The sequence below is a fragment of the Lutra lutra genome, chromosome 4 (genome assembly GCF_902655055.1).
Source record: "Lutra lutra chromosome 4, mLutLut1.2, whole genome shotgun sequence".
NCBI lineage: Eukaryota > Metazoa > Chordata > Mammalia > Carnivora > Mustelidae > Lutra > Lutra lutra.
Window position 1 is genome coordinate 29359601 of NC_062281.1, and position 27634 is coordinate 29387234.

Below are 27634 nucleotides of genomic sequence, written 5' to 3' on the forward strand. Positions count from 1 at the left end.
ATTAGTTAAATGTCAAGACTCAGTTTCTCCCATCCAGATGACAACCTTTACTCTCATACTTTCCAGTGCATCTTAGTTTCAGTCATTCTAATCTACTGTCACAACAAGTATATATGTACTTGTTCAAACATGTATTCCCAGTTTGTTCAATACAATCACCATCCCTATGTCTTTGCTAGTATCTTCCTCTATTCTCAAAAATGGGCAAAAGGCCACAAAGAGCAGATGGCATTTGGGGAGGATTACCTCATGTTTGCTACCCCATTGGGTAGGTGGAAGACTATATCCGCATCATCCTTTAAAATCCCCAACCCTCAGCGTCTCCCTGTTTACCTGGACTTTCCCTTAATTCCTGTTCTTCATCTGAAGGATGCCTCTCACTGAAGACTCATTTGCAGAGCAGAGATAACTGACACACTCTGAACCCACTGGTAGTTCTGGCAGGTTACCCACTGCCCTCTCTGTCCCCTACTCTCTGGGCCCCCTCCTCAGGGAGTGATCTTGAAGAATTCTACTTATCAGTTTTACAGCATTCAAATCCCTTAACCATATAGTAACAATAACACACATACAGTAAGAGGAGGATTGATCACTCACACACACTTCTAAGGGAAAATGGGAAGCTCTCCCCGGTAAGAAAAATATGGGTCTCCACCCCACACAAAAAAATCCCAGGATGCCCCAGAATGCAGTTTCTTCTCCTCATGACGTGTTGTGAAGCACGTCAGCTGCTTCTTGTTGCTGTGCAGATCACCCAACATCGGGTCACTGAGACAGAAGGCAGCGCTAGCTCCCACAGCTGATAGGATTAGGAGATGGTGCTTTGTCAGCCTTGACTGAATCGAGAGAAGCCCTCTGCATACGCAGGTGAGCTGTGAGAGAGAGCGGATGTGGGGGGGCTGTGATGGGTCTCGGTTGTATGGTGCAGACGTTTTCTCCTTGCAGTGCATTTGTATGTATTATCTTTTCTGTTAAGTTTGCATTTGGTGGGGGGGGGGGTTCCTATGGATAAAAACCTATTCTTTATCATATCTGATTTCAGGTATTGGCCACATGCCCCTCACAGGATTTTGAGAGGCTCAAATGAGATTATATATGTGAAAGAGCTCTGAAAATATAAAGTTTTGTGTAAATGAAAGACATTATTCATTTAATTATAAATTTTACATAAAGAATTAAATAATATATCTCATATTTGGGGGCATAATTACCCATACACACTCTTTTCCCCCCAATCTATAACATTCTATCTCCTATTCTTTCCGAGACCTGGGCAAGGATACTATTTATAATCTTGAAGGTCTCTAGCCTTCTAAAGCAGTCAGTATTCTCTAAAAACCAGCATTACATTCATTTCTAAAGGAAAAACTGCAAAATTACAAAACAACAAAATAAGTAACTAGAAACAGAAATGATGCATTAGAGTATTTTAAAGCAGATGAAAGATGAATATAATACACTATATTAGATTATATCTCTTTGATGGTGTAACACAAATGTTATAAGACATTATTCTTAATGACATGAGAAACACTTGAATGAAACTAAAGGCGGCATAGATATTATCATTTGTACAACTTGCCTTATAGAACAGCAGAAAAACAGGCTTAGGTTCCAAAAGTACAGAGCTAAGAGACGTTAGAACACTAAATCATCAGCCTTTCCCTCAGCAGCGTTGCTATGGTGACAGCAGGGCCACCACACAGCCTCTCACTGCCTGCACTTCTGCAGTAAAAGCTTTCACTGAACACATGTTGGATTTTTTAGGCACACACCCCATCATCAAATACAAAGACATATTGGAAGCAGCTTTAGGAGTCATTTGCAAAACAGAAGTTGGGTCTCTTTTCTTTATGCTGTACTGATGAGACCCTATGGGCTTCGAGAATTCAGTCATTCATGCATTTGTTCATTTGACTATTGTGTACTGAGTGCCTACTGTATGACAGGACCCGTACTAGGCACTGCCTATGACTCCTGGTAGAGACAGATAAATAGGGAATTCTGATAGAAGATCATATCAATTCTCCTGGGGTACATTAAAAACAGGTATTCTGGAAATATGCAAGGACAACCTTGGGGGATCCGGGGAGATTTCCTGGAAGAAGCTGTCTCTAAAGTGAAATTTATGTATCTTTAGGAGTCTAGTAGAAGATTAAGGAGAGTGAGGTGGAAGAAATGCTCTAGACAAAGGGATTAGCATGTGAACAGTCTAAAGGAAAAAGAAAACATGATACCTCCAGAGAACTGAAAGTTCTACTGTTTGAGTTAGTTATCCATATGTGTGGGGAGGCAGAGTAGCCAAGGGATGGGGGTAGGGGATGGGTGGACAAGGAGTGGCAACAAATGAGATCAGAGAAGTAGACAAGACTAGATAGTGAAATGCCTCTGTGCTACATTCAGGATTTTGAGTACTATCTCGGAGGACAACCGAGAAGTCATTAATGAGCTTTAATGAAGAATCACGGCTTTATTTGGCTGTTCTGAAAGGCCTTGTGGAAAAATTTAAAAACTGGCAAGAAAGGAAGAAGAGGCAAGGTTGGAAGCAAGACAACTCCAGTTAGACCACTATTGCAATAATCTGGGATGTTTGTGGTTTCGATTTTAAATGAAGATCGTAGAGTTAAACAGTGGACAGAAGTATTCAGATTCAAGATATTATTATTAGAGTAGCATGGGGATGACTTGTGGTTTTTGCTACGTGGGGGCCACATGAGACAGATGAAAAAGTCAAGAATAAGGTTCTGATTGGGACAGCTCAGTGCACGGTGTTTCTATTCTTAGGCCCCCAGACTCAGTAGAGAATTCAGAAACACCGTTTGCCCTTAACAGTCTATTCCTGTGCTGTAGTATATGTCCTTGGGCTCATAATTTTGGAAATAGTAGATTGTAGGAATCATCCTGGATCATCACTTTCCTGAAGTCCTTATCTAAGACAGTGCAGGTATAGAAAGTATGAATTAATCACTCCTCCCTCCAAATAAAGAATTCTAAGATTACCAAGCTCACTGCTTAAGAAGTCTAAGTAGATTGAAAAGACATGAAGATGTATGGGATAAAATGTCCTTAGGGATATAGGAAAAGGGCATATTGATTTCACTATTTTCAGGCTCTCTCTCCACTCATGTTGCTTATTCCTGGATTTGAAATTGGAAGACTCAGAAAAATGCTGTTTGGAGGGCAGACAAATGGGGATGGTGGTGGCTCAAATACAATTTTCAAGGATTACAGTCCTCTCGTGTACAACACTGGGAGTAAGATCTGACCGTTTCCCATCCACATTGCTGCTTAGAATTTCCTCCAATTCTGAATGAAGGGCATCTAAGTTATCATATATGTTGAGTTCCATCACTAGAGAAGATTAACTATAGCAGGTGTCCTAAGTAAGGCCCATGACCCAGCTGATGCTCTCTATTTTAACTCCTCAGTTGAACAAATCTGTCTGCCTCACACATGCTTTTTCTGCCTGTCAGATAGGAGGCCTCAGCAAATACTGAAGGGTGACCTGGACGTGACTTAACGACCCCTTGTAAAGTTCTGTTCAATAAACTGGGTACAGCTGTTTGCTTGCCCCATCTAATCCTCACAGCTACCCTTGAGGTAGATATTATTATCAACCCTCAATTTAAGGAGCATAAACTTTGAAGTTCAGAGAGGTCAAGAACTTTACCATAAACGCACTCAGCTGGGAAGGAGTCCAGTGCTGCCTCGCACCCGGGTTTCTGAGTTCAAACGTAGTGTCCTTCCCCTAGCAGTATGCCCGGGGCCCATTCCCAGCCGCTGCAGGGCAGAGATGGAGAAAAGGCTGCTCTGAAGCTTAAAAGAGTCTGGCTCCCCCAAGCCCTTGGGAAGCGGCCTCACGGTTCTTTCCCTGGCCCTTCTGATGCAAATCCCCCGAGGAGAATCGGCCTCTAAGATCCCAGAACGAGATGCTGTGTCAGTCCTGCAGCACTGGCTTGGCTGGGGTCCGGGAGCAGGGGGACCCGCCCCATCTCTCTCGGGCGAGGTAATTGTGGGGAGCCGTATGTTGACTCAAAACCGAGATGGCAGGGAGGGGCCGCGAGGGAAAAACTTTCTCCATTTTGGCCCTCGGTGATGTCGCAGTTTTTCTCCGCTCTGCTATCAGACGTGTACCCGCTTCAAACCGGACCCCAGGTGCCAAAGAGAGGGGGTCGGGCACTTCCCGGCTGGAGATGCTCGCGGCCCCGGCCAGCCCCCTTGGGGTCGGGCTCCGCAGAGAGGGAGGGGCGCGCGGCGCTAGAGGGAAGCGCCCGCGGCGAGATCGGGCGGTCGGGGTGCCCCACGAGTCACCCGGGGGTCCGGCAGGTGAGGGAGGCGGCGGGGAGGCGGCGGCGCCGGGGGCGGCCGCGGCACCACGTGTCCGGCCGGGGCGGGGCGCCGGGGCGCGCCCTCGGAGCCGAGAGAGCCGCGGCGGTGGCGGTGGCGGTGGCGGCGGCGTGTCGGCCCCGCAGCAGCCGCCGCCCGCAGCCCGCGCCGGCTCAGCGCAGTGTCCTCGCTCCCGTGCCCGCAGGTGCCTCCTCCTGGACGGCGGCAGCGGCGGCGCGGGGACCCGGTGGGCAGCAGAGCGATGGGACCCCTTCGAGAGACCAAGGTGAGGAGGGCACGTCGTGCGGGAGCGGGTGGCAGCGTCCGCGAGCACCGGAGAGAGAGAGGGGAAGTGGGCACCGCGGGGCAGCGGGCGAGCCAGGTGAGGGCTGGAGGGGTGGCGTTCAGAGTCGCGGGGGATGGGGACAAGGAGGTAGAGGGGACGTTGGGAGGGCAGAGGAGCGTTTGCTCGGGCGATGAGACCCAGGAGATGGGAAGATGGTACTAGAGGAAAAGATTTGAGGGGTTGACATGAGGATTAAAGGATTGACTTTGGAAGGTTAATCCCGCCTCCTGAAATTGGGGATTTGGGATCTGGCTCTCAAAGGATGTCCGGAGTGTGATGTGAATAAAAAGGATCGGGTGTTCTGGTGACTGAGAAATAAGGTCCCTTGCATGTCAGCGACCCAGCATTGGTTCAGGGTCTGCAGTGTGAGGAGAGTGGCTGACGTGGGATACCTGCTGGGGGACTGGTGTGCAGAACAAATCCCGAGGCTGGGTGCGGTTTTCGCCCCGGATGGGGTGGACGCCCGAGCGACCTCAGGAGTTCCCCGCGGCGGAGGTTTTCCCTTCAACTCCTGCACTCTGCAGACCTCCCAGAGGTGTTTACTTTGGCAGCGACCCTTCCTGGTAAGCGTTGTGGAAATGGGCAGGAGGTCATGTTTCCAAATAGTATTTGTTACCCAATGGAAAGGCCTTTTTCAGCTGCAGAGGTTGGAGGGAGCGGTGAGTTTTTTGCAAAGAGCTCCTCCTAGGAATCCATTTTAATAAGGCAGGGTGGTGGTGACCCTGAAAACACAATTTAAGATTCCTTCTGCTTCTAGACGATATGCCTTGTTGCCTAAGGCTTTAGCCTCAGTTTCCTCATCTGTAAATAGGGATTTAAGTTGGGATCCTCTCTATGGCCTGGGTTGTAAAGGTCAAATGGGATAATGGTTGGGAAAACTCTTTGAAAATTGGAAAACCTTGCCAAAATATTACTTTCTATGCATTTTTAAAACCAAGGTATCGCCCTCTGTGTTTAATGCTGTGTTTTTTTAAGGAGAGAGAGAAAACTCTCTTCTCCTGGGTGTCTTGTAAGGAAAACAAAAGCCAAACATGGTGTAAAAGGTGGAGCCATCTTACTGGGTATTGGATTTTTGTTTGCTTTTCTGTTGGCAACAAGCCTTGTGTACCAGGATATTAATGAATAATTAAGATCCTGGCCGGAAGAGGAGGGATTTGAAACATAAGTCCGCATGATCTATCAGGAAAGAATTGTTCCAGGTATAGGGGTCTACTTAGTGAGCAGACAGGAAAGCAGAAATCAGATTGCCACAGCTAATTCAGGAAGAGCAAAATGGAAGTCTAGAGGAAATCAAGGAATAAGCCAGAGTGTGCTTTGAGTAATAAAGAGCCTTTGAGAGAAGCAGAAGCTTGAATGTGATAGAAAAAGCCAGAGTGGGAAGGTGAGTTAGGCATAGCATAGGTGAATGGAATGGCTTTCCTGCTAATGGAAAGTGTTCGTGTGTGTGTGTGTGTGTGTGTGTGTGTGTGTCCACACTCAAGTATGTGCTCTTCAGTAGATTGGAAGGATTAGGTCAGTGGCAGAGTTTCAGTGTTCATTTAAGCAACCGAGATAAGGACTGCTCTGTGAAGATTCAATATTCAGAAATGTGATTTCTTAGACACTGAGTCCAGAAGGGACAAACAGAGGTTAAGAGGGGGAAACAAGTTTCCTTTTGTTTTGTTTTTAATGTCCAATTTTGAGAAGGAGCAGAGAGTGCAGCATCATGAGAAGGAGATTTCCCGAAGCCGAATTCCCCGTTTGATTCTGCGGGCCCATCTGCCCCAGCAGCAGCACAAAGTGTCCCCAGCCTCTGAGTCTCCCTTCTCTGAGGAAGAGAGCAGAGAGTTCAATGCCAGCAGCTCTGGGCGCTCGGCGAGGACCATAAGCAGCAACAGCTTCTGCTCAGGTATAGTACCCAAGGAAGCCCTCCCCTGTCATGGAGTGTGAGCTCTGCTGGTGCATTGTGAATGGACCGGGGTGTGCCCCCTTAGAGCCCGGGTCTACACTTCTGTTATTAGGATGAATTGTGCTAGATTGCACCTTTTTGGCACTTTTGACCTTCACATACGGCAGTTTCATATGGTTCGACCCTGATGGACATTTGCACCTGTTTTTCTATGTTATTCTAGTTTATAATTTACCACATGAAATCTGACTTTGGTTTCAATGACTAGAAAACGATTCCTTAATAAATCTGGGAAATGAATTAGCTTGCATTTTTATAATAGCAACCTTTTTAAAGCTGTGTACTTCTGATTATAGAATCCCCAAAGACAAAACAACTCCTAATGAATGAGGTCAAGATCAAGGAGGTTTATATCCCAGGGCCAGCCTGACCTTGTAGTTTAGAGGAAAAGAGCACAGGCTTTGTAATCTGCCAGACCTGATGGAATCCCTGACCTTTTCACCATTTACAAGCTGAACGACCTTGGGCAAGTGGCTTAACCTCCTTCAGCCTCAGTTGTTACATCCATAAAATGGGATGGTAACACCAACCTTGTACAGTTGCTGTAATGTTGAATGAGACCGAAAGGAACTCCTAGTACCTGGCTTATCGAGGTGCTTAATCCATGATGGTTCTTAAAACGATAAACTGGCGATGTCAGTTTGGGTGCATGGTTAAGGAAGTCTCCTTAAAGTTATGAGCACATCTGGTAAAGGCACAAATCTCTTCATAGCTTCTGAAGGTGCCACCATTATCAATGACAGAGCCCATTACAACCCATTAAAGCACATGACTTGGAATGACTTGTATTCTTTGAGAAGTATTAGAAAACTGGGTAAAATTTAAAAGAATGACTGTCTTCTGAGTAATGAAGAATGTTTCACAGTGGATAATTTTTAGGGTTTATTTAGGGAACTTTTAATTAGAAGGCTCACACATGTATGCAAAGGGACATGTGGATCAAGATGCTGTGATTAATTCCCGAGTTTAGCAAGATACAGTATTCTAATATTTTTAGTATCAATGTATTTTTTGAGGTTTCTTTAAAGTCCAGCTTTGGACTCCTTGCATAATTTCATGAAATAATTCTATCCCATGCATAAATTGTACATTAGGAATACTATGCTGCCAACTTTTTTTTCTCTGTAAAGCCTCAGATTTTCTGCTTGATTCTGAAAAAAATTCTATCAAAATGCTATACCTTAAAGCTTGTTTCTTGCCATTGATATTACATGAATCTAGTTTAAAATGGAGACCCACGGATGGTTTGCTTGATACTCTTGCAAGAAGAAAACACAAAGATACCTAGAACCTGCAACCATGTTTGCAGAAGGCAGTGCTGTTTGCTTGGACTCCATTTTGGAGCTCAGGATTCACTCTGTTTGAGTGTGGATGAACCCAGGGGAGGTCATTTCAAACTGACACGCTTTGTTTACATAACTCCATTCCACATTTTTTCCTGATGTTTTCTTCACATAATCGTTTTCTCTATGACTGACTTCAGGGTGAGTAGTGTTAGGAAGAAAAAAAAAAAAGATGGTCAAAACAAAAGAAAAACTCCACATATATTTTAGAAAATATATTAGGCAAACCAATAAGATTATTAACTTTGGTTATGACTCACTCTGCCCAAGACCCTTCTCAGATGATCTCTCCTTCCCAGGGACCTGTCTCCCACTAAGGCCATAATGCTGTACATGAAAATCGAAAGTAGATATTGATCCTTCTGCCATTAACCAGCTGTGAATTGAGTGGCAGAAGTGCCTAATTATGAGCATCTGTAAACCTGTCTTTCCGTCTTGAGCCTCGTATCCAGTCTTGGGATGGATGACTTTGTTCCTAGGCGTCATCCTTCTATGTTGGTGCTTCCCCAAGGTTTGGGTCGGTGCCTTTCCTTCTTTGCTTTCCTCTCCTATGGAGCCCCCACAGGCCCCAAGACAGCTTTGAGTGCTGCGCTGACTAAAATTGACAGGAACCCCCTTTGGGGGCGTGTTAATGATGCTTTAGGAGGTCAGTCGGTGATGGGAAATAAATGGGTTTGGTACTATGGGGAGCATTAAAGCTGCAGGCAGTGAGGTAGAGAATGTACAACACGTCCAACCAGCAGGGGGAAATAGCTCGTTTTAATCCAGCCACTTTAACACTGAGGCTAGAAATGTATTGGCTGCTTCATCGTGGCATTTAAGTTAGAGAACAAGGTACAGACAAACATTAAAAATGCCATCCTCTGCTAGGATTAAACTAAGATAATTTAAAGATCTCCTGTAGCTTCATAGCCTCACAGCGATCATTCTGCATTAGCTTGTGCTCTTTTTAAATCATCACGTTCACTAATGCGAAAGGGGACGTGCAGAGTTAGTGGGAGTCTTACGATCAGGTAGTGAAATTATGGAGGAACACGATGCAATTGAATTTGAAAAGTACATTTTCAGAACTGCAAACTAGAGAATCTGTCCCCAAATTTGTATCAAAGGCATTAATTGTGAAGTACGTCGTATGTTCTAAGATTTTCAGTTTTTAAAAGAAGGATATGGTGAGCTTATATGGAATTAAATTTACCTAATATAAAGAATTATCCTTCATTTTGAGAGTCCGGCTTTCCTAATTCCTTATATAGTATATTGTATTTCTGTTTTATAATGTCATAACAAAAGTCATGATGGTCGGTGGCGGTTAAACTTGAGCAAAACAAATGACAACTCCACGTTGGTGTGTTCTCCCATTATGTTTTTCTTTTAATTTTACTGATCTGTGAAATGAAAAGACCGGGAACCGTGTATTTTCAAAGTGACCTGTCCATTTTGCCTACTTTCTCCATTCCCTCCCCTACTCCACTGCCTTCCCCTTATCTTCCCCTGGGAGTCTTGACAAGGAACATTTAATGACTTGATATTCTATATGCTAATTTGTATGTTGTATCTCTCTCATTTCAGAGAAGGGAGTTGTGTGTGACCTTTTGCAATTCATTTGGGGTGTATCCCCAAAGAGCGTTTCTTTTAATAGCTTCTTATTAACAGACTTTCTTTGCAGATATGCCTAATTTGTGCACTTCCTCGGCACACACGTTTTGTACTCTGACATCATTCTCCTGATAAAACAGTCTATCCTTTACAGTGTGTATTTAGTCTTCGTCACTGTGACCTTAATTGGGCATAGTTAAGTTTGTATGGTCTTGGAGGCCAGGCCCTGTTCTGTGTGCATGGCAAGTAAAATATTATATATTCTTGGTAAATATTAACTAAAGTTAAAAAAAAGAAAAGAAGAAGAATACATAAGGAAGTACATTTAATAGTAAGTCAATAGAAACAAAACATGCTTTCATGTACCCTCTTTTATTCTTTTTTTTAACGATTTATTTATTTATTTATTTATTTTTAGGGAGGAGGGGAGAGAGAGAGAAAGAGAGAGCAGGGGGTGGAGCAGCGGAAGAAGGAGGGAATCTCAAGCAGACTCCCCCGCTAAGCGCTGAGCCCCCCTCCCGCCCCCCCCCCCCGCCCACTGCAGGGCTCCATCCCACAACCCTGAGATCTTGACCTGAGCCAAATTCAAAAAGTTGGACACTTTAGCCACTTAGTCAGCCAGGGGCCCGCCCACTTTTATTTTTAAACAGTTCTTGTAACCAGGGGTTGAGAAGATACCATCCCAGCATCTTCCTTCCCCCAACACTCCTGCCCCCTTGTTTCATATTTTAACACGTGTTCAAACCCCTATTTGTGATTTGTGTCCTTGGTGTGGTCCACTGAATGAGTCCCCTGTCCATTCTTCTCCTTTTCGCTTTGTTGGTAGTGAATTGGGTTTGTCATCATACCGTGACTCCAGCCACTCTTGACAAAGCTCAGGACCTGGATAAATCAGTCAGTCCCCTCCGTCAAACACCTGACACAGCAGCATGCTGTGCATTCCTCTGTCTTAGTTGAGGTAATAATTACCCCTGGAGGCCGGGAGGCAGATGGATTGCCGGGTTTTACTCTAGTTCTCCTTGGGGTGCCTTGTAAACATGGCAGGTGGAACAAATTATGTGTAGAGAACACTGGTGGTTTTATGGGAGACCAGTGATTTCTCAGTTATTTCCGTGTTGCTAATGTGCACACACAGATACATGGGCAAGTTTGTGACTTAACCCATTAAACACATGTACCGGGTCAATCCCCTAACTGGTCAGATTCTAAGAGTCTCTGCAGCTGAATCCTGAGTAAGGTGTTTGTGGAAAGTATTTTGGTTTTTACAGTGGCTGGGAAGAAATTCTTCTTCGCGTGCCAGTGACCTGGAGGTAATCATTGTTGCTGTTTGTGGGAGGAACAATTAAGGCAAATTACAACCTGACTAGTGCCCTGCTGTGACATGACAAGACCTCCAAAAATTTGCCAGGCCTTGCCAAACAGAAATATTTCTGCTTTGCTTTTGTCCAGTTGAGGAAACTTGGCATCTGCATAGAGTAAACCTTTGAACATAGTAATCAGAATGGAGATGAACGGCTTCAACTAAAGTGAGCTGCAGTACGGAATTATTCTATAATTGAATGACTGCCAGCCTGCTGTGAAGAAAAAAAACAAAGACCCTAAGACTTTAGTATCATTTTAATGAGTAGGGGACCTAGGCACTGTTGTGAAATATGTATTTCAAGTGCTTAGCTGCTTCAGCTGCAGAAGTAAGTACCCAGTGATACAGGTTACAAATGAAGGGCACAAGGGAAATAGTTCTTTTTTTTTTTTAAAGATTTTATTTATTTATTTGACAGACAGAGATCACAAGTAGGCAGTGAGGCAGGCAGAGAGAGGGGGAAGCAGGCTCCCTGCTGAGCAGAAAGCCTGATGCAGGACTCGATCCCAGGACCCTGAGATCATGACCTGAGCCGAAGGCAGAGGCTTAACCCACTGAGCCACCCAGGCGCCCCGGGAAATAGTTCTTGAGGGTGTGGTGACTGCAACAAAGAGGGCAAGAGCAAAATTTTTTGCCGTTTAATAACAGAAATACTTAGCAGCGGGGACAGCGAATGGTAATCACGATGGGATTAGAGCAAGCCTGAGAGCAGATTTATGGTACTTAATATGAGAATACTAAGATGGTCCTAAAATAATGGGAATTGTTTCTCAATTTCAGAGAATGGTGTTTGTCTACTTGTGAATCCTCAGGAAAACTTGTTTAAAATGCAGATACCTTGGCCCTGCCCTTACCTATCATCACAGGATGGGAGGAGCCAGGAATCTGTATTTTATAGGCTTTCCAGATGACTCTTGTATTTCATGAAGTCGGAACCTCAGTCTTTGTGGTCTGTGTGGGTTTGGGAATTTTGGAAGAGGGATGTGAAGGGTAATCCCCCAGTGGCATCACAAGATGAGGAAAGATCAAAGATGATAGAAGTGATGGCCAGCCAAGCTGTTTAAACTCAGGGCATGGCGCAAGGAAATTGCCTCCACATTCCCTGGAAATGATAGCTTCTCAACTCTGTATTTACAATTGCCGTGTCATTAGTCTTAGCATTAATATTCTTTATACCTACATTATTGGTGTAACTTGTGTCCAAGTGGTAGACAAGTAAAGGGGAAGGAGAAAGCATTCTCTTCCTTTATTTTCCTGTATAATCCTCTCTCTCTGGATTTACCATCCCTAGCACACTTCTCTTCTGCATTTACTTTCTTTGGTACTAAGATGATTTGGGGTACACTGAAAGCAGGTATACTGGGTCCACTCTTGGTAAATACCCAATGAACTCACTGAAAGAGAAAAAAAGAGGAACCATAGCCTAGGAGCAACAGGACAGCCACTTTTTTGCAAGCTTCCACAAAAATGGAGTATCCAGTAAGCATTTATTAAATACCTGCTGAGGATCAGAATTGTGCTAAAGCCATCATAATGAATAAAACACAGAGGTTGAAAAATCAATTATTGCCTTAAGCCTGGTGCCAAAAAATAAGTGGGATAACATATCTTTAGGTGCAATTCCCACACAACTACCTTGACTCACCTGTTTTGTTTCCCTGTCCTTTTTATCTATGCACACTACACACACTTCTTCCTCATAATTGGAATCTATTGCTCCATTTATTTATTTATTTTTAAAGATTTTATTTATTTATTTGACAGAGAGAGATCACAAGTAGGCAGAGAGACAGGCAGAGAAAAAGGGGAAGCAGGCTCCCTGCAGAGCGGAGAGCCCGACTCGGGGCTCGATCCCAAGACCCTGAGATCATGACCGGAGCCAAAGGCAGAGGCTTAACCCACTGAGCCACCCAGGCGCCCTATTGCTCCATTTATTATCAACATTGGCCTCTCACATTTCTCAAACCCAAGCATTCAAAGAAGTAACATAAATTAGCGTGGCACGGTGGATAAACATGAGCCTTGGCATCACAGACCTGAGTTCAGAGCATGAAATGAGGCTAGCAAGGCCAGGCCACAGCAGGAAATGTTTTTGATGTTGCGTTAACCCAACTGGTGAGATCAAGGATCTATGCAGAAAATAGACTAGTAATACAGAGAGTGAGTCCATGTGGATAGATGACAATAGAGAGGACTCTAGACCTGGACAGCATGTGATCCTTCTAACAGTATTCATAATTTTAAAAATTTAGGTTTTCGACAAACTCTGCCAGCTAAGTACCATAAATAGCCAAGTGTGGCTCATGGGCTGCCATCTGGCAATTCCTGAAGATCTTGCAAAGTCATGGAAGGGTTTTCAGCAAGAAAGAGTTGTGATTGAGAATTGAGAAAAATCTTTCTGGTTCCGTGTTGGACAGTAGATGGAAGGAAGCAGGAATGATGGCAAGATGCCTGCCTGGTTTGAAGGCCATCGTGGCCATCTCATTAAGGACCATAAAATGATATGGGAGAGGATTTGAGGGCTAAAACTTATGGGTCTTCGTCACCAATTGCAAGTGGAAGAGTTAGATCTAAATTTCCACTGGATGAACACTAATGGAGTAGCAGGACTGGGGAGAAGGACACTGAGTCAGGTTGATGAGCCAGGTTAAGCTTTGTTGCATTTGAGAGAAAAGGAAAGGTCTGGAGCTCCAAAGAGAAGTCAGAGATGTTGGTAGCTGAAGTCCAGGGAATTGATTATATTACCCGAGGGCAGTGCCTGGAGAAAGATTAGAGGCCCACGGCTAGACCTCTGAGATAAAACAAGAGTAGACAGAAAAAGGAAACCAAAGCGCCAAGAAAGAGTTCAGAGAGGAAGGAGGAGAGTCAGGAATGATCGTGTCTCTAATACTAAGGGAAGAGATTCAAGAAGGAAGTAGCCAACAGCTTCTGATGTCACAGCAAGATTAAGGAAGGGGTGCACTAAAAAATATTCAAGGATAAAACCACTAGGTTAGGCAGAAACAATCCCACAAAATTGTAGGGATGGCTGAGATGTGAATGGGAGGTGACAAATAGAGTGTAGACAACTTTATAAAACAGACTTAACTAGGGTGGGAAAGAGGAAATGGAAAGGATGAATACCTACCATTTACATCGGCATGGATGGAACTACAGGGCATTATCCTAAGTGAAATAAATCAATCACAGAAAGACAATTATCATATGGTTTCACCCATATGTAGAATATAAGAAATGGAGCAGAGGATCAAATGGGAAGGGAGGAAAAACTGGGAAGAAATCAGAGAAGGAGCCAAACCATAAGAGACCCTTGACTTCAGGAAATAAACTGAGGGTTGTGGACAGGGAGGTGGGTGGGAGGATGGGGTAAGTGGGTGATGGGCATTAAGGAGGGGTATGTGGCGTAATGAGCACTGGGCATTATACACAACTAATAAATCACTGAATACTATGCCAAAAATAAAAATAGTGTTGCATTTATAGCAAAGATAGGACATTTATCAAATGACAGGTTATTTTGATAAAGTTTTTAGGCTGAGGGGAAATAGACAAGAAAGAAAAAAAAAGGCATACACAGACACACACATAGGGGGCAGGGAGAAAGAGAGAGAGAGAGAGATTAGCGGAGAGTAAACAAGTGTTAACATTTTAACATGACTCGGGTGGACCCAAAAAGACATGTATAGTAAGAAAAGAAAGGCTGGATGTGAATATAGGTAAATGTCAGAGCCAGGGACGTAGCTGAAGGATACATTTCAGTTAGATTAAGTGCCCCTTGATGCTTCCTCTGTCATACCACATGACCAACCTGGTTTTTAAATTTGATATTTAGTTACCTGAATCCCCAGTAGACTATAAGCCTCATGAAGGCAGGAACAGTAGAGTTCCCTGCCCTATACCAGACACACAGCAGTTGCTTAATAAGTATTCACTGAAATTTGATAGAAGGCACAATTTTGAGAATAGGAAAAGTATTTTCACTCATTTAATAAAATTTATTGAGAGCATGTACTGTCTTCGTAGTTGGGAGAATGAAAAACTAGAGCAGTACCCGATACTCAACTTAATGGGCTTATTAAGTGAAAGAAACATTCCTGTCCTTGAGAGTTCAGCATCTCTAAATGTCAAAAAGAGTAATCTCTCTAATAGAACCATGATTCCAGTGCTGTGGGTAGCTAGGAGAGAGATCTTTTGCGAGGAAAATCAGAAAATGCTCCACTCACGAATTGGCACTTGTAAGCCATGAGAAAAACCAGCAGCCCGGTTTGGAGTGAAGAAGGAAGTGAGCACAAAGCCACACACCCACATTTCCCAGGACTACACCTGGACATGAGCCACCACCCCACCCTACTGGGATGCTTTTGAGAAAGCGCCAGTCTCCTCCCACTGACCCAGGGGAGGGAAACCCGGTGCACTTCAGGTATGCAAGGCTGCTGAGTATGCCTGCGTTGGCAGGTGGCTTTGCTGGCCCCGGCACACAACTGCTCCACACCTGCCCTGCCTCTCAGCTTGGCTGTCTCCTGCTTCGGAGACAGAGTGCAGCCCCTCTCCTACCAGAGGAGAGAGACACCTGCCCCGCTGCTCCTCAGGAGGCTGGACAGAGTGCCCTAGGTTCCACTGCCTGGGGTCACACCCTCAGGCTGACTGTCCTTTAGCCGCCATCTGTCACCATGCAGAGCGACAACAATACCATTGAGTATATTCCCTGTGCGGGACCTTTGATGCCTGTGACTTGTTCATTCTATAGCTGGAAGCCTGTAACTCCCACTTCCCCTTCACCTACTTTTCTCATCCCCCCATGCCCTCCCTTCTGGCAACCACCAGTTTGTTCTGTGTTTGTGGGTCTGAATGACTGCTCTCTCTTTTTAGGGAACCAAAGCAAACTTTCTAGTGCAGACCAGTGCTCAGCTGTGGGCTCATCTGGCCCGCACCCCCATTCCTGCAGAAACTCATCCTTCAGGCTTTTCCTGGCTCAGTGTGACTTTTCCTGGGGCCCCTCCCCTTTTCTGGCTGGCTCAGGCTTTCTTCTGTCTTCTTTGGTGTGGGTGCTCTTAGAGTTCACTTTCCTCGCTGACACTAACCTAACTCTCAGAATTCTTGAGTCTGTGGACCCTAACCCACCCTTCTATTTATTCTGAGGTGTTTGTGAGGATTATACTTTTAATGCTAATTATTGTACTTTTTAAACTCAGAATAAAAATGTGCAAACACATTGAGTGGATGTAATCACATCTATAGGAGTTATTTTGTTTTGCTTTTTGTCAAAGCAGGATCATGCTATATTGATCTGTGATCCTTCTTGTTTATTTGTTAAGTGAATATTTATCGAACACCTGTTATGGGCAGGGCACTGTCCCAGGAGCTGATCTAGAGTGAGTTACAATCACCACAGAAGTCTTGCCCTCCAGGACCGGGTGTCCAGGCAGTGCCCGTCCATGTCATTGCTTGTCGGCACAGCAAAGTCCCCTCACTCATTGTGACGATGGCATGTATATCACCCTGGAGAAGGCCAGGGTGATATACATGTCTTTGGCCATTCTTCCTCAGATGGACGTTTTGTCTGTGGGCTTAACCTTCAAAATTCAGAATCTTATTTTATGAATATCACTGGAATTAGGCTGGTATATGAGCATATTTCTCTGTCACTCTCTTTCCTCCCTTTTTTAAACAAAGTTAATACCATGATACACATTTATTACCTAAAACAATTTTTTTTCAAATAGAAAAAACCCAAATGCAGCAATTGCAGGAACTGAGTATTATTTTTTCCTTAACTTTCATCCATTTGTATCCCTTACTCCTTCCTATCACTCTGTTCAAATTCTCCATGTGAGAAAAATAGAACAGAAAGGGAGAATATTTACATTGCTACAAGACAGCTAACTATAGTTCAGGTGTCCTTAGAGTGGTTTGCAGCGCCCTGGTTATAAAGTTTTCAAAAGATTACAAGATGGCTTCTTGATCTGTGTCTCTGCCTCTCACTCCTCTTTTCCTCCTGATCCTTCCAGTTCTCTTTCCGTCTCCCCGTCTCCCTCTCTCCCACCTTCTTCCACCAAGGAACCCAAATAAATAAATAAATAACAGAGTCTTTAAGAAGGCGTGGTTTAGAAACTGCAGATAAACTCATATTGCTAAGGAGAGAGAAGGTCAGAGGTATTAGTATCATGCCTATGTCGGAAAGACCATAACCCACAAAGGACAGAGCAAGAGAAACGGAAGCTTACAGGACAAGAGTCCCTCCCCAGAGCCCCTGCCAGGCACACCTGTCTTGGGGCAGTGACACAGCCACCCTTTTCCCTAGTTTCCACACCAACTCCTCCCTCACCAGAGCTCCTCCAGAGATCCTTTCCTCACAACACATTAACTAATGGGACCAAGATGTTTTCCTTTCCAAATTCCTTCCCCTCTGGTTGCTAGCACAAATACAACAACTTGAAGTTTGGTTAAAAAAACAAAAACAAACAAACAAACAAACAAAACAAGGAGAGGCCCTTGTGAGTCCTGTGAAGAAATGGAGGCTTGCCTCCCTTCACTTCATCCTCCTCTACTGCTGAGGGCTGCACCAGAGTGACGTGTGGGAGCACTCGAAGCTCCAAAATAGCTCAGAAATCCCGGGAATGTTTACATGTGAGATGATTATTTTGTCTCCAAGAAACCAGGGAGACATTCATTAAATAATTAGTCCAGTCTCCATTTTTTTAGATGTAGGTGACAAGTCTTGGTGGAAAGGCTTCATTTGCATTCATTCCTTCCCCAGCTCATTTCCATCAGCTCACACATGCAGTCACTCGAGTATACACAACTTTAAAAGAAAATAAGCTGCCTTTGACCTCTCATCTCCCTGTGCCTGTCATCATGTTTCTCTGCTTCTCTTCACAGCAAAACTCTCATCATTTGCTCTTGTCAAGGATGTGGGTGACCAGGCTGGCAGATCTTTCTCTTGTCTGCCCTCATTTTCCTTGACTTCTTGGCAGCACTCAACACAACTGAACTAGCCTCTCCATTAGGAAGGATTTTTCTCCTCAGCTTCTGTGGTTCCAAACCTCTGAGGTTCCTTCTGCCTCTGGAGTCACTCCTTGGGCACCATTTCTGGCTCCCTGCTCTCCCTGTCCCCATAGTGTTACACTGACCTCTTCTCCAGTCCTCCCCAAGGGCGGCCATCTTTAAGTTGCTCAGCCATAGGTTGGTGATGTTCCCGGCCTGTCCTATTCAGCTGCTGTATTCAGCTGCCTACTTGATATCTTCAAGGTCATTGTTAATTTGTGCCTCAAATTTAACATATCAAAAACAGAATTTTTTTTTTTGTTTTTTAAGAAAGAAAATATGAGGTGAGGGAAGGGCAGAGAGAGAAGGAGAGAGAAAATCTCAAACATATTCCACATTCAGCACAGAGCCTGATACAGGGGTTGGTCTTGCAACCCTAAGATCATGACTTGAGCTGAAGTCAAGAGTCAGTCATTTAACTGACTGAGCCAGCCATGCGTTCCTCAAAAACAGAATTCTTGGCTTCAACCCCTACACATTCATAAACCCATTTTTCTCCAACTCAGGAATGACCACCGTGGAATAATTGCTTATGCAAAAAAACTTAAAAACATCCTCGATCTCTTCCTATTTTTCATTATCATGAGTTAAATGCTTTGGATTATTTTTCCAAAATATATCCCAAATCCATCTACTTTCTTCAATTTTCCCTGCTACCAGCTAGTCACACCACTGTCCTCTCTGATTCCCACCATGGCAGGGGCCTCTGCAACTTATTTGCTTTGGTGAGTTCCTTTCTAAACCACAACATAGGGGCTAAGAAGGAGGCTTTGGAGTTAGGCTGTTTGAATTCTTACCATGGCTCTCCCACTTACTGACTGCAACCCAGGCAGGTGGTATAAATGCTAGTACTAGTTTTAGATGCCCTCTGCAAAGCAGGATGATACTACTGCCTGTCTCAAAGGGGTATTAAACTCCATTAATTAAGACTTGTGTTAAGTGTTTGAACATGCCTGGTACTTAGTAGGCACTCAGTAAGTATTAGCCAAACATACTATCACTACTATAGTCTGTTCTCCACAAACCAAACTGTTGTCATCTGCTTAATGCACATCATGGCTTCCATCACACTTAGGATTCCTGGTCTAAGATCCCGCATGTGCTCAGGCATCTACGTCCCTTCAGCCTCCTCATCAGTCCTCTGTCCCTCTCAGCCTTCCTGGCCTCCTTTCAGTTTCCTCAATGCGCCAAACTCCTTGTTGTTCCCGTTGCCTGAAATTCTTTTCTTTGCCTTTTCCGCTATAGTTCCTTCTCATTCTTTTGGTCTCAGCTCAGGTTACCTCCTGAGCTCAGGTTACCTCCTCAGGGCCTTTCATAATAACCCTTCTAATGAAGTTCCTTTCCACCCCCCACCTAGCTAATCTATATGATATCAACCAGTTTTGTTTCATTAACAGTACGTCACCATCAAATATCTTCTCTATGTATTTCTTGTTTTACTTGTTTATTAACTGTCTCTTTCCACCACCAGAACGTAAACTTCAGGACTAAGCTCTTAGAGAGTCTTGATCATCATAACATCCCTAGTATCTAGAGAGCTACTTGCACGTAATAGGAAATCAGTAATTATTTGTGGAAGGAATGATTGGTTGGTTGGATGGGTGGATGGATGGATGGATGGGTGGATGGATGGGTGGATGGGTGGATGGATGGATGGATGGGTGGATGGATGGGTGGATGGGTGGATGGATGGATGGATGGGCTTCTTGCACTTCAACATTGGCTGTTGGGTACTGTCACATTGTATAATACTGAAACCAAATTGGTGTAGAGCCTTATAGACTTGTGAATTCTCACTCCAGAAAGATGCTAAAATCAGGTAAAGGAATAGAAGTTCAACTTTTCCTGTTCAAAACCTAGAATGCAAAATTATGGCAAAAATATGGCAAGCACTCTATGGTTACTGCATTGAAGCAAGAATAGTGGAAAACTACAACCAGCTAGAATTTTCTTGCCTCAAATTTTTGTGGCCTGTTTATTATGGGATGGCTTCTCTCTAACAGCTTCCTTTGTCTGCTTTTAATTTGAGCCTTCCCAGAATTGCTGCTGTTTCCTCTGGAACAAACATAGGTAAAAAATTTTAGAAAGAAACTAGCTTGTAATGGTGGGGAAAACAAGGACTTGAGAGTCAGAAAAACCTGAATTTGAATCTTGAGTCAGTTACTTAGTAGCTGTGTGACTGTGGAATCCTTAACCTCTCTGAGCCTCAGTTGTCCCACCTATAAAATAAAATATTATTGAAAATTAGTGTTGGGGAGCCTGGGTGGCTCATTGGGTTAAAGCCTCTGCCTTCAGCTCGGGTCATGATCCCAGGGTCCTGGGATCGAGCCCCACATAGGGCTCTCTGCTCAGCGGGGAACCTGCTTCCCCTTTTCTCTCTCTCTCTGCCTCTCTGCTTGCTTGTGATCTCTGTCTGTTGGATAGATAAATGAAATCTTAAAGAAAATAATTAGTGTTATGTGATAGCTACTTAATAAATATTACTTTTCTTATTTTACCTACATCTTTTCAGTGCATTTGAATGGTTTGTGGTAAGAATTTCACAGGGTTCAGATTAACAATGAGTTTAGGCTGTGACATTTTATGTCTTTTTCAGACTGTCTTAAGAAATGTCAGCATCTGGAGCAGGAAGAATACAAACACCTATACCAGTGTTTAGCATGTAGTAGATAATAAATATTTGTTGAATGGATGAGTAAGTGGTCTCTAAGTGCTTTGGTCATTCATGAGAATCAACTAGATTTCCCAATAGTTTAAAGTAATGTTTCCTTAGAATAGCAATGATTTTTCCCCCCAGAGTATGCAACGGAAGATTGAACAGCATCAAACCATAACTGAATGTTTCAAGACATTATGGCACAAAACCACGTTTTCTTCCGCCTGATGTTATTTTTAAGTACATCTTCTGGAATTGTTTAGTTCAGCATTTTGGAAAACAAATGAGCTCTGAGATCTAAATTCAAAAGTGAACCAGAAGTTCTAGAACTGTTTCTTGGACTTTGAAGAAATATTTTATTTGTGAATTTCAGAACCTCGTGTTTTATTCTTTTATGTAATTGGTGCACAGATACTCAAGTAGATACTTGGTCATCATAATTGGCACCAAAAGTTTGATGACACTGGCTGGTAGGCACTTCAGTTAAATATCAAGAAATTATGTAATACATGCGCACACACACACACACACACACACACACTTCAGGCAATCTTAACATTTTAAAAATGTGGATTTTAAAAGTATATATGCACAAAAGCATATATATATATTCATTTTGCAAAAACTATTCATTGCTTTCAAAATTTTACCAAAAAGCATTACAAAGTAATAGGGAAAGAATAGATTTCCTAAATTTTTTAAAAATAATAATAACATTAATATCTAACATCACACTGCATTTTAAAATGAATGCCAGATGGATTAAATTTATTTATTTGGGTTTTTTTTTTAAGATTTTATTTATTTATTCATTTGAGAGAGAGAGAAAACAGCAGCAGGGGGAGCAGCAGGCAGAGGGAGAGGGAGAAGCAGACTCCCCGCTGAGCAGAGAGCCTGATGTAGGGCTCCATCCCAGGACCTGGAGATCATGACCTGAGCCAAAGGCAGATACTTAACCACTTGAGCCACCCAGGCACCTGAGATGGACTAAATTTATATGAAGAGTGAAACTATAAATATCTGGAAGAAAGTATTAGTAAATATTCATTTTTTTGGAGTGAAGGATATTCTAAGTATTAAAACATTGGAAGAGGGACACCTGGGTGGCTCAGCTGGCTAAGAGTCTGGCTTCAGCTCAGGTCATGATCCCAGGGTCCTGGGATCGAGTCCCGCATTGGGCTCCTTGCTCATCAGGGAGCCTGCTTCTCCCTTTGCTTGCCTCTTCCTCTGTCTTCTGCTCCCCCGGCTTGTGCTCTCTGTCTCTGACAAATAAATAAATAAAATCTTAAAAAAAAAAAAAACTGGAAGAAAGCACAAAGGAAAATATGGAGAAAATACAAAGGGTTAAATGTCAAAACATTATAAATTAAAAACTATATAGGGATTTCTTACATACTGATAAGAAATCCTTAACATCTTAGTAGAAAATTGTCAAACTAACAATTCATAGAATAAGCTAAAAAGGCCAGCAAACATATGGAAGACATTAAGCCTCACTAATAATTATATATGTGCAAACTAAAACATCAAAAATACGTTTTTCATTATTAACTTGGCAAAAATGCAAATAAATAGTATTTAATATTGTCAGGACTTTTCTAAATAGGGTATGTTCATTCAATAATAAGGAGAATTTAAGTTGTCTCAAACTTCTTTGAAAGCTTAGTAATTCCATTTTGGATATACATTCTATGAGATAATAAAATATTTGACCAAAGATGTATTTTTCACTTTTTAAAAAAGATTATTTATTTATTTATTTGACAAACAGAGATCACAAGTAGGCAGAGAGGCAGGCAGAGAGAGAGGAGGGAAGCAAGAGAGCCGAGCAGAGACCCTGACTTGGGGCTCAATCCCAGGACCCGGAGACCATGACCCAAGCTGAAGGCAGAGGCTTTAACCCTCTGAGCTACCCAGGCGCCCCTATTTTTACTTTTTATTTTTGTTTTTTGAAAGAGAGAGAGCTTGCATATATGTAAGTGGGGGTTGGGGCAGAGGGAGAGGGAGAATCCTACGCAGGCTTCACACCCAGCCTATGAGCCAGACGTGGGGCTCGATTTCACGACACTGAGATCATGACCTGAGCTGAAATCAAGAGTCGGACACTTAAACTGACTAAGCCACCCAGGTGCCCCCAAAGATTTATTTTTAAAATGTGTTACTGAAACAATTTCAGTAATAGTGACAAAACTAGAAACACCCTAAAAAAAATACAAGATAGAATTGATTTTTAGATAATACATTTACATCTATTTTAAATAAATACTCGCTCTAATATGTTTTTTTGAGAAATTTAATAAAACATTTTGAACCTTTTTCAAACATACTCAAAAACATAATATTACAATGAATCCCCATATACTGCTTGTCTACTTTGTCCAGATTAAGTAACTACAAGATATCCTTGTATTTGCTACATCTATTCCTCTTTTCTTTTTTTTACTTTGCAGAAGCATTTTAAAAAGCAGATCTCCAGACATCATGTCATTCCATGTCTACTTGCATACCTCAGCCCTGCATTTCTTTAAAAACTGGACATTTTCTCACGTAATCATAGTGCCATTTTCATTACTACACAATTAACATAATTCCTTGGTATGACAGAGAACATCGAAATAGCCCCAGTCGTCTTGAAGGTGTCTGTTTGCTTCCTCATAGCATTTAACCCAGAGGCCAAGAAACTTTTTCTGTAGAGAACAAAACAGTAAATATTTACGACTTTGCTAGCCAATGATCTGTGTCACAATTATTCAGCTCTGCCATTGTCACTTGAAAGCCACAGTGAACAATATCTAAAGGATTCAGGATGGCTGTGTTCCAGTAACATTCTATTTACAAAAGCGGACAGCAAGCAGAATTTGCCTGCAGGTTGCCGCTTGCCAGCCCCTGATTTGACTCATTACTCTCTGTTCTCCATACATTTTAGAAGGTGAACACTAGGTTTAAAGCTTGGTTAGATGCAGGGGAAATTTTTATAGCACGACTACTTCATGGGGAATGCCGTGCGTTTCATCTGGCATCCCGTCAACATAATGTCTGTTCTCCACCACTGGTGATGCTGAAAATGGGTGCAGTTGGGTAAGGCCTGATCCCTTCACTGTAAATTCTCTGACTATTGTCTAATTGTTTCATCCATTATGTGTATTATCTAAATCAATTGTTTCATTAGAAATAATTACAAAATAGTGACTTTCTGTTTCTATTATTCCATCTATTTTCATTAACCAGAAGCTTCTGTAAGGAAGAACTCTGCAACATCAGTGAGAGATTTCAGTTATACTGAAATATAATTTGTATAGGACTTTTTTTTTTTAGATTTTATTTATTTATTTGACGAGAGAGAGAGAGATCACAAGTAGGCAGAGAGGCAGGCAGAGAGAGGGGGGGAGGCAGGCTCCCCGCCGAGCAGGCAGAGAGAGGGGGGGAGGCAGGCTCCCCGCCGAGCAGAGAGCCCGATGCAGGGCCCGAGACCGTGATCTGAGCCGAAGGCAGAGGCTCTAACCCACTGAGCCACCCAGGGCCCCGAGGAATGGTTTTTCAATCAGGATTTATACTAGTTCTTTCTTTCCTTTTAATTGCCGGATTTCAACACAAAGAATGGGTCCCCGGGTCCCTGCCAACGATTGCCAGTGCATTGGGATTCTTTAAGGAGGAAAGGGTCTTTCTTTTTGTCTTTAGTTTTTTTCTGGTTTTTTTTTGTTGTTTTTTTTCTATAACCATGAGCTCACAGATTTTTTTTTTAATATCCAGTGGTTATCAGTCAGTTGCATTAATTATTTGTTCTTTCCGATGCTCAAATTATGGTCTGTGGCCAGTATGAGCCCTTTTGCATTGGCTCCTGTCAGTCTTCAATAGCTTCTTTCTTTTTTTTTTTTTTTTAAGATTTTATTTATTTATTTGTCATAGAGAGAGAAGCGAGAGTGAGCACAGGCAGACAGAGTGGCAGGCAGAGGCAGAGGGAGAAGCAGGCTCGCTGCCAAGCAAGGAGCCTGATGTGGGACTCGATTCCAGGACGCTGGGATCATGACCTGAGCCGAAGGCAGCTGCTTAACCAACTGAGCCACCCAGGCGTCTCAATAGCTTCTTTCTTTATAGCCTAACAAGTTCCAGGGGAAAGTGCTCGGTAGCAGGGTAACGAAACTGGATATACTACGTGTGGAAACAGCATAAAGCAAGTGAGCAAGGAAATTATACACATAATTAAAAGACCAATAATATTTTTTCTGGGTGCTGCAGTTTCAGGAAACTATTATCCATTTATGTTCTCTTTCCTTCTTTATACTCTTTTGCACTCAAGCTAGACCCTTTGCGTTAATTATTACTTTGACAATATCAAAGATTAGATGAACATGTTAACAACCCCAACAGATTTCTTTTAATTTAGCAAGTTCCTTTAGTGCATTTAAAATAAGATACAAATTATTTTAAAAGATACTTACACGTTTTTTCAGAATTGTCAGTAGAGTAATTGTACAGTTATTAGCTATATGGCATGTTCTCAAAGAGCTTGTCATGTAAAGAGAGAGGAGAAATAGATTTAAAAACATTTTTTTTAACAACCTACAGGCTACAACAGATGCCTGTTTCTCTCATCTCTCCTTACAGATCTTAACTTTTTTTTTTTCCTTAACAACAATTTGGAAACTATTTAGTAGGTACATTTCTTATAGCACTTGAGAAGGGCTGCAACTTCTGGGACTTCCTGGGTCTGTGAGTATTCTTTGTGTGTCCTTAAACTTGTATGTTGACAGATTCAAAGCAAATGAACAACAAGAACAAAAATGGCCTATTCCTTAGTACATATCAAGGATGAAATGTAACTTAGTCTCCTTCACTATAGATGATGATCAAAAGTAGACTTAGTAAGGGCCAGTTTTACCCGTGTCCCACGAGGGACCGTCCTGGGCCCATTGAAGTGGGATTTAAAATTATTGACCCCAAAAGGAAGTTATCCTATATTTTCAGATGGATCACAGTGTGTAAAACATGAAACATGATCCTGTTATAGGGTTATTGGGTTTTTTTAAGATTTTATTTTATTTATTTATTGGAGAGAGAGAGAGAGCACGCACTCGAGCAGGATCGGGGGAGGGGCAGAGGGAGAAGGAGAAGCAGACTCCCCGCTGAGCAGGAGCCCAATGCAGACCTGTGTACCAGGACCCCTGAGATCCTGACCTGAGCTGAAGGCAGGCGCTTAGCCGGCTGACCCACACAGCCATCCCTGTTTTATGTTTTCCTTTTTTTAATGAAGTTATACTTACCATGAACAATGAAGAAGTGTAAAAGCTCAATAATGTAAGCACCAAAGTAGTGTGTGTGTGTGTGTGTGTGTGTGTGTGTGTGCGCGCGCGCGTGTGTGTGCGTGTGTGCGTGTGTGTGTGTGTGTGTGTTTTAAAAGAAAAACTCCTCTCTCTCCAGAGACTGAAAGTCTTCCACATGCTCTACCTAAAGCCTTGCTGCAAAGCTTCCCTCTGTCAAAACCAGGCCAAAATGTTCTTATTTTTCTCAGGCATTTTTCTGGAAATTTAAAACATTCTACACTGTTTTGGGTAGGTCATTCAGGATTTCTGTCATTTCCTCTCTGAAATAGTTTCCTCATGGTGTCCTATTAAAATTTTTTTGTCATTGATAATTTCTTTATACTAACATAATAAAAACCATAATTATACATATTGTAATTATAAATCCATGGATTCCACAGGACAAATCAAGCTAGTAGCAGCAGGAAACAGGAGGCATACTCAAAGGGTTTAACCAAAGTGGGCTTTATAAATAAATCTGTTTAATATGTGCTTGGTCCACATGTAGTTGGGCACATGGTAACATTAGACATGAATAACCAAGGGGCATCTGCTTGGCTTTAGTCTTCTTAGAGTCTTGGAGCAAATGTGAAGGAAAAGTATTTTATATAGAATTTCGGGAAGGAGTATTACTTTCATCTGGACTAGGAGTCTGCTTCCAACTGTGACCATGAAGTTAAAAGGGAGGAGGAGAAGAGAAGGGAAGGGGGAGGGAAAGGGTAAAGGAGCTTTAAACAAGTCTTGTTGAAAAAATGACCACTTTTTCAGTGTCACACAGAGGAAAATACTGCAGGTGTCCCAGGTTACCAGATGACTCCCTGGTCCATGTACCTTTGTTGCCTTTGCTCTGAGGCTTACTTTGCATAACTTAAAGTTTGTTCTCTCTAGTAGGAAAATCAATGGCCCTGCCCTTTTCAAACTAGATACCTGGTTAGTGCTGATCTCATGGGATGAAACTGCTGAATACCCCAAATTTCTCTGGTAACACACTGATTTTCTTGAGTATGGATTTGCTTTGACAGGCTTGCCAGCCTATAGGAGTTGTGCATTGTAAGTGATATTTACCCAGCTCCATTTGCTTATTTATAAGCTCCATTGGCATGGGCGCTGAGCATAATGTCTGTGGGCTGGTTCAGTGCCAAGATGTAGTTTAACCAATGAAAGATCATGTCTTATTCCCATTGTTTCTCTCTCAATATAAAGCACAATACTAGACAGTTAAGAGATGTTGGGGGAACACCAGTTTATGTCACGATTTAGATGCTGTACAAGGTGCCGCAAGTTAAAGGTTTATTTAGGTCTTCACCTTCTCAAACCCTTCTCCTGGAGATACTAGCTGTAAATATTGATGATTTGTAAAGCACACATTCCAGGTTAAAAAAAAAAAAAAAGTTGCTGCTTCCTTCCCTAAAGTGCCACTCTTCTAAGTAATTTCAGGTCCCAATTTTTAACCAGACCCTCGCACTTAATTCTTGACATTATTAAAAGCATGGCTTATACATATTCTTTCTCATTTAACTCTGGCTAAATGATAATAGAACCAACAAAACACATTTGCTTTCTATTGACTTAAATTATAATTTTGACAGTGTTTCTCAATACTGGAAGTCGTTTGATTTTGTCCCGTTGAGTCTGAGTGTTTTCAAGAAAAATTGCTTTTCAGGTTAGAGACTCCGAAGCATGGACTTTTATTTATTTGGGCCATCTCTCTTTCA

At 42.6% G+C, this 27634-nt stretch overlaps 1 protein-coding gene across 7 annotated transcripts in view; it reads left to right on the forward strand.

Annotated features, from left to right (window-relative positions):
• The window catches only part of SYBU (syntabulin), a 112610-nt gene that overhangs the window by 34928 nt on the left and 50048 nt on the right, over positions 1-27634 (forward strand). Inside the window, exons 1-3 of one of the 7 annotated variants that reach the window (XM_047726398.1) lie at positions 760-867; positions 4532-4612; positions 6356-6560. In XM_047726398.1, coding sequence (XP_047582354.1) covers positions 4589-4612; positions 6356-6560 — 229 coding nt within the window. In that variant the 5' untranslated portion in view covers positions 760-867; positions 4532-4588. Of the gene's footprint in view, positions 1-759; positions 868-4073; positions 4156-4307; positions 4327-4436; positions 4613-6355; positions 6561-27634 lie in introns of those variants that run through there. The other 6 variants (XM_047726395.1, XM_047726397.1, XM_047726396.1 and 3 more) reach the window with 6 other exon arrangements.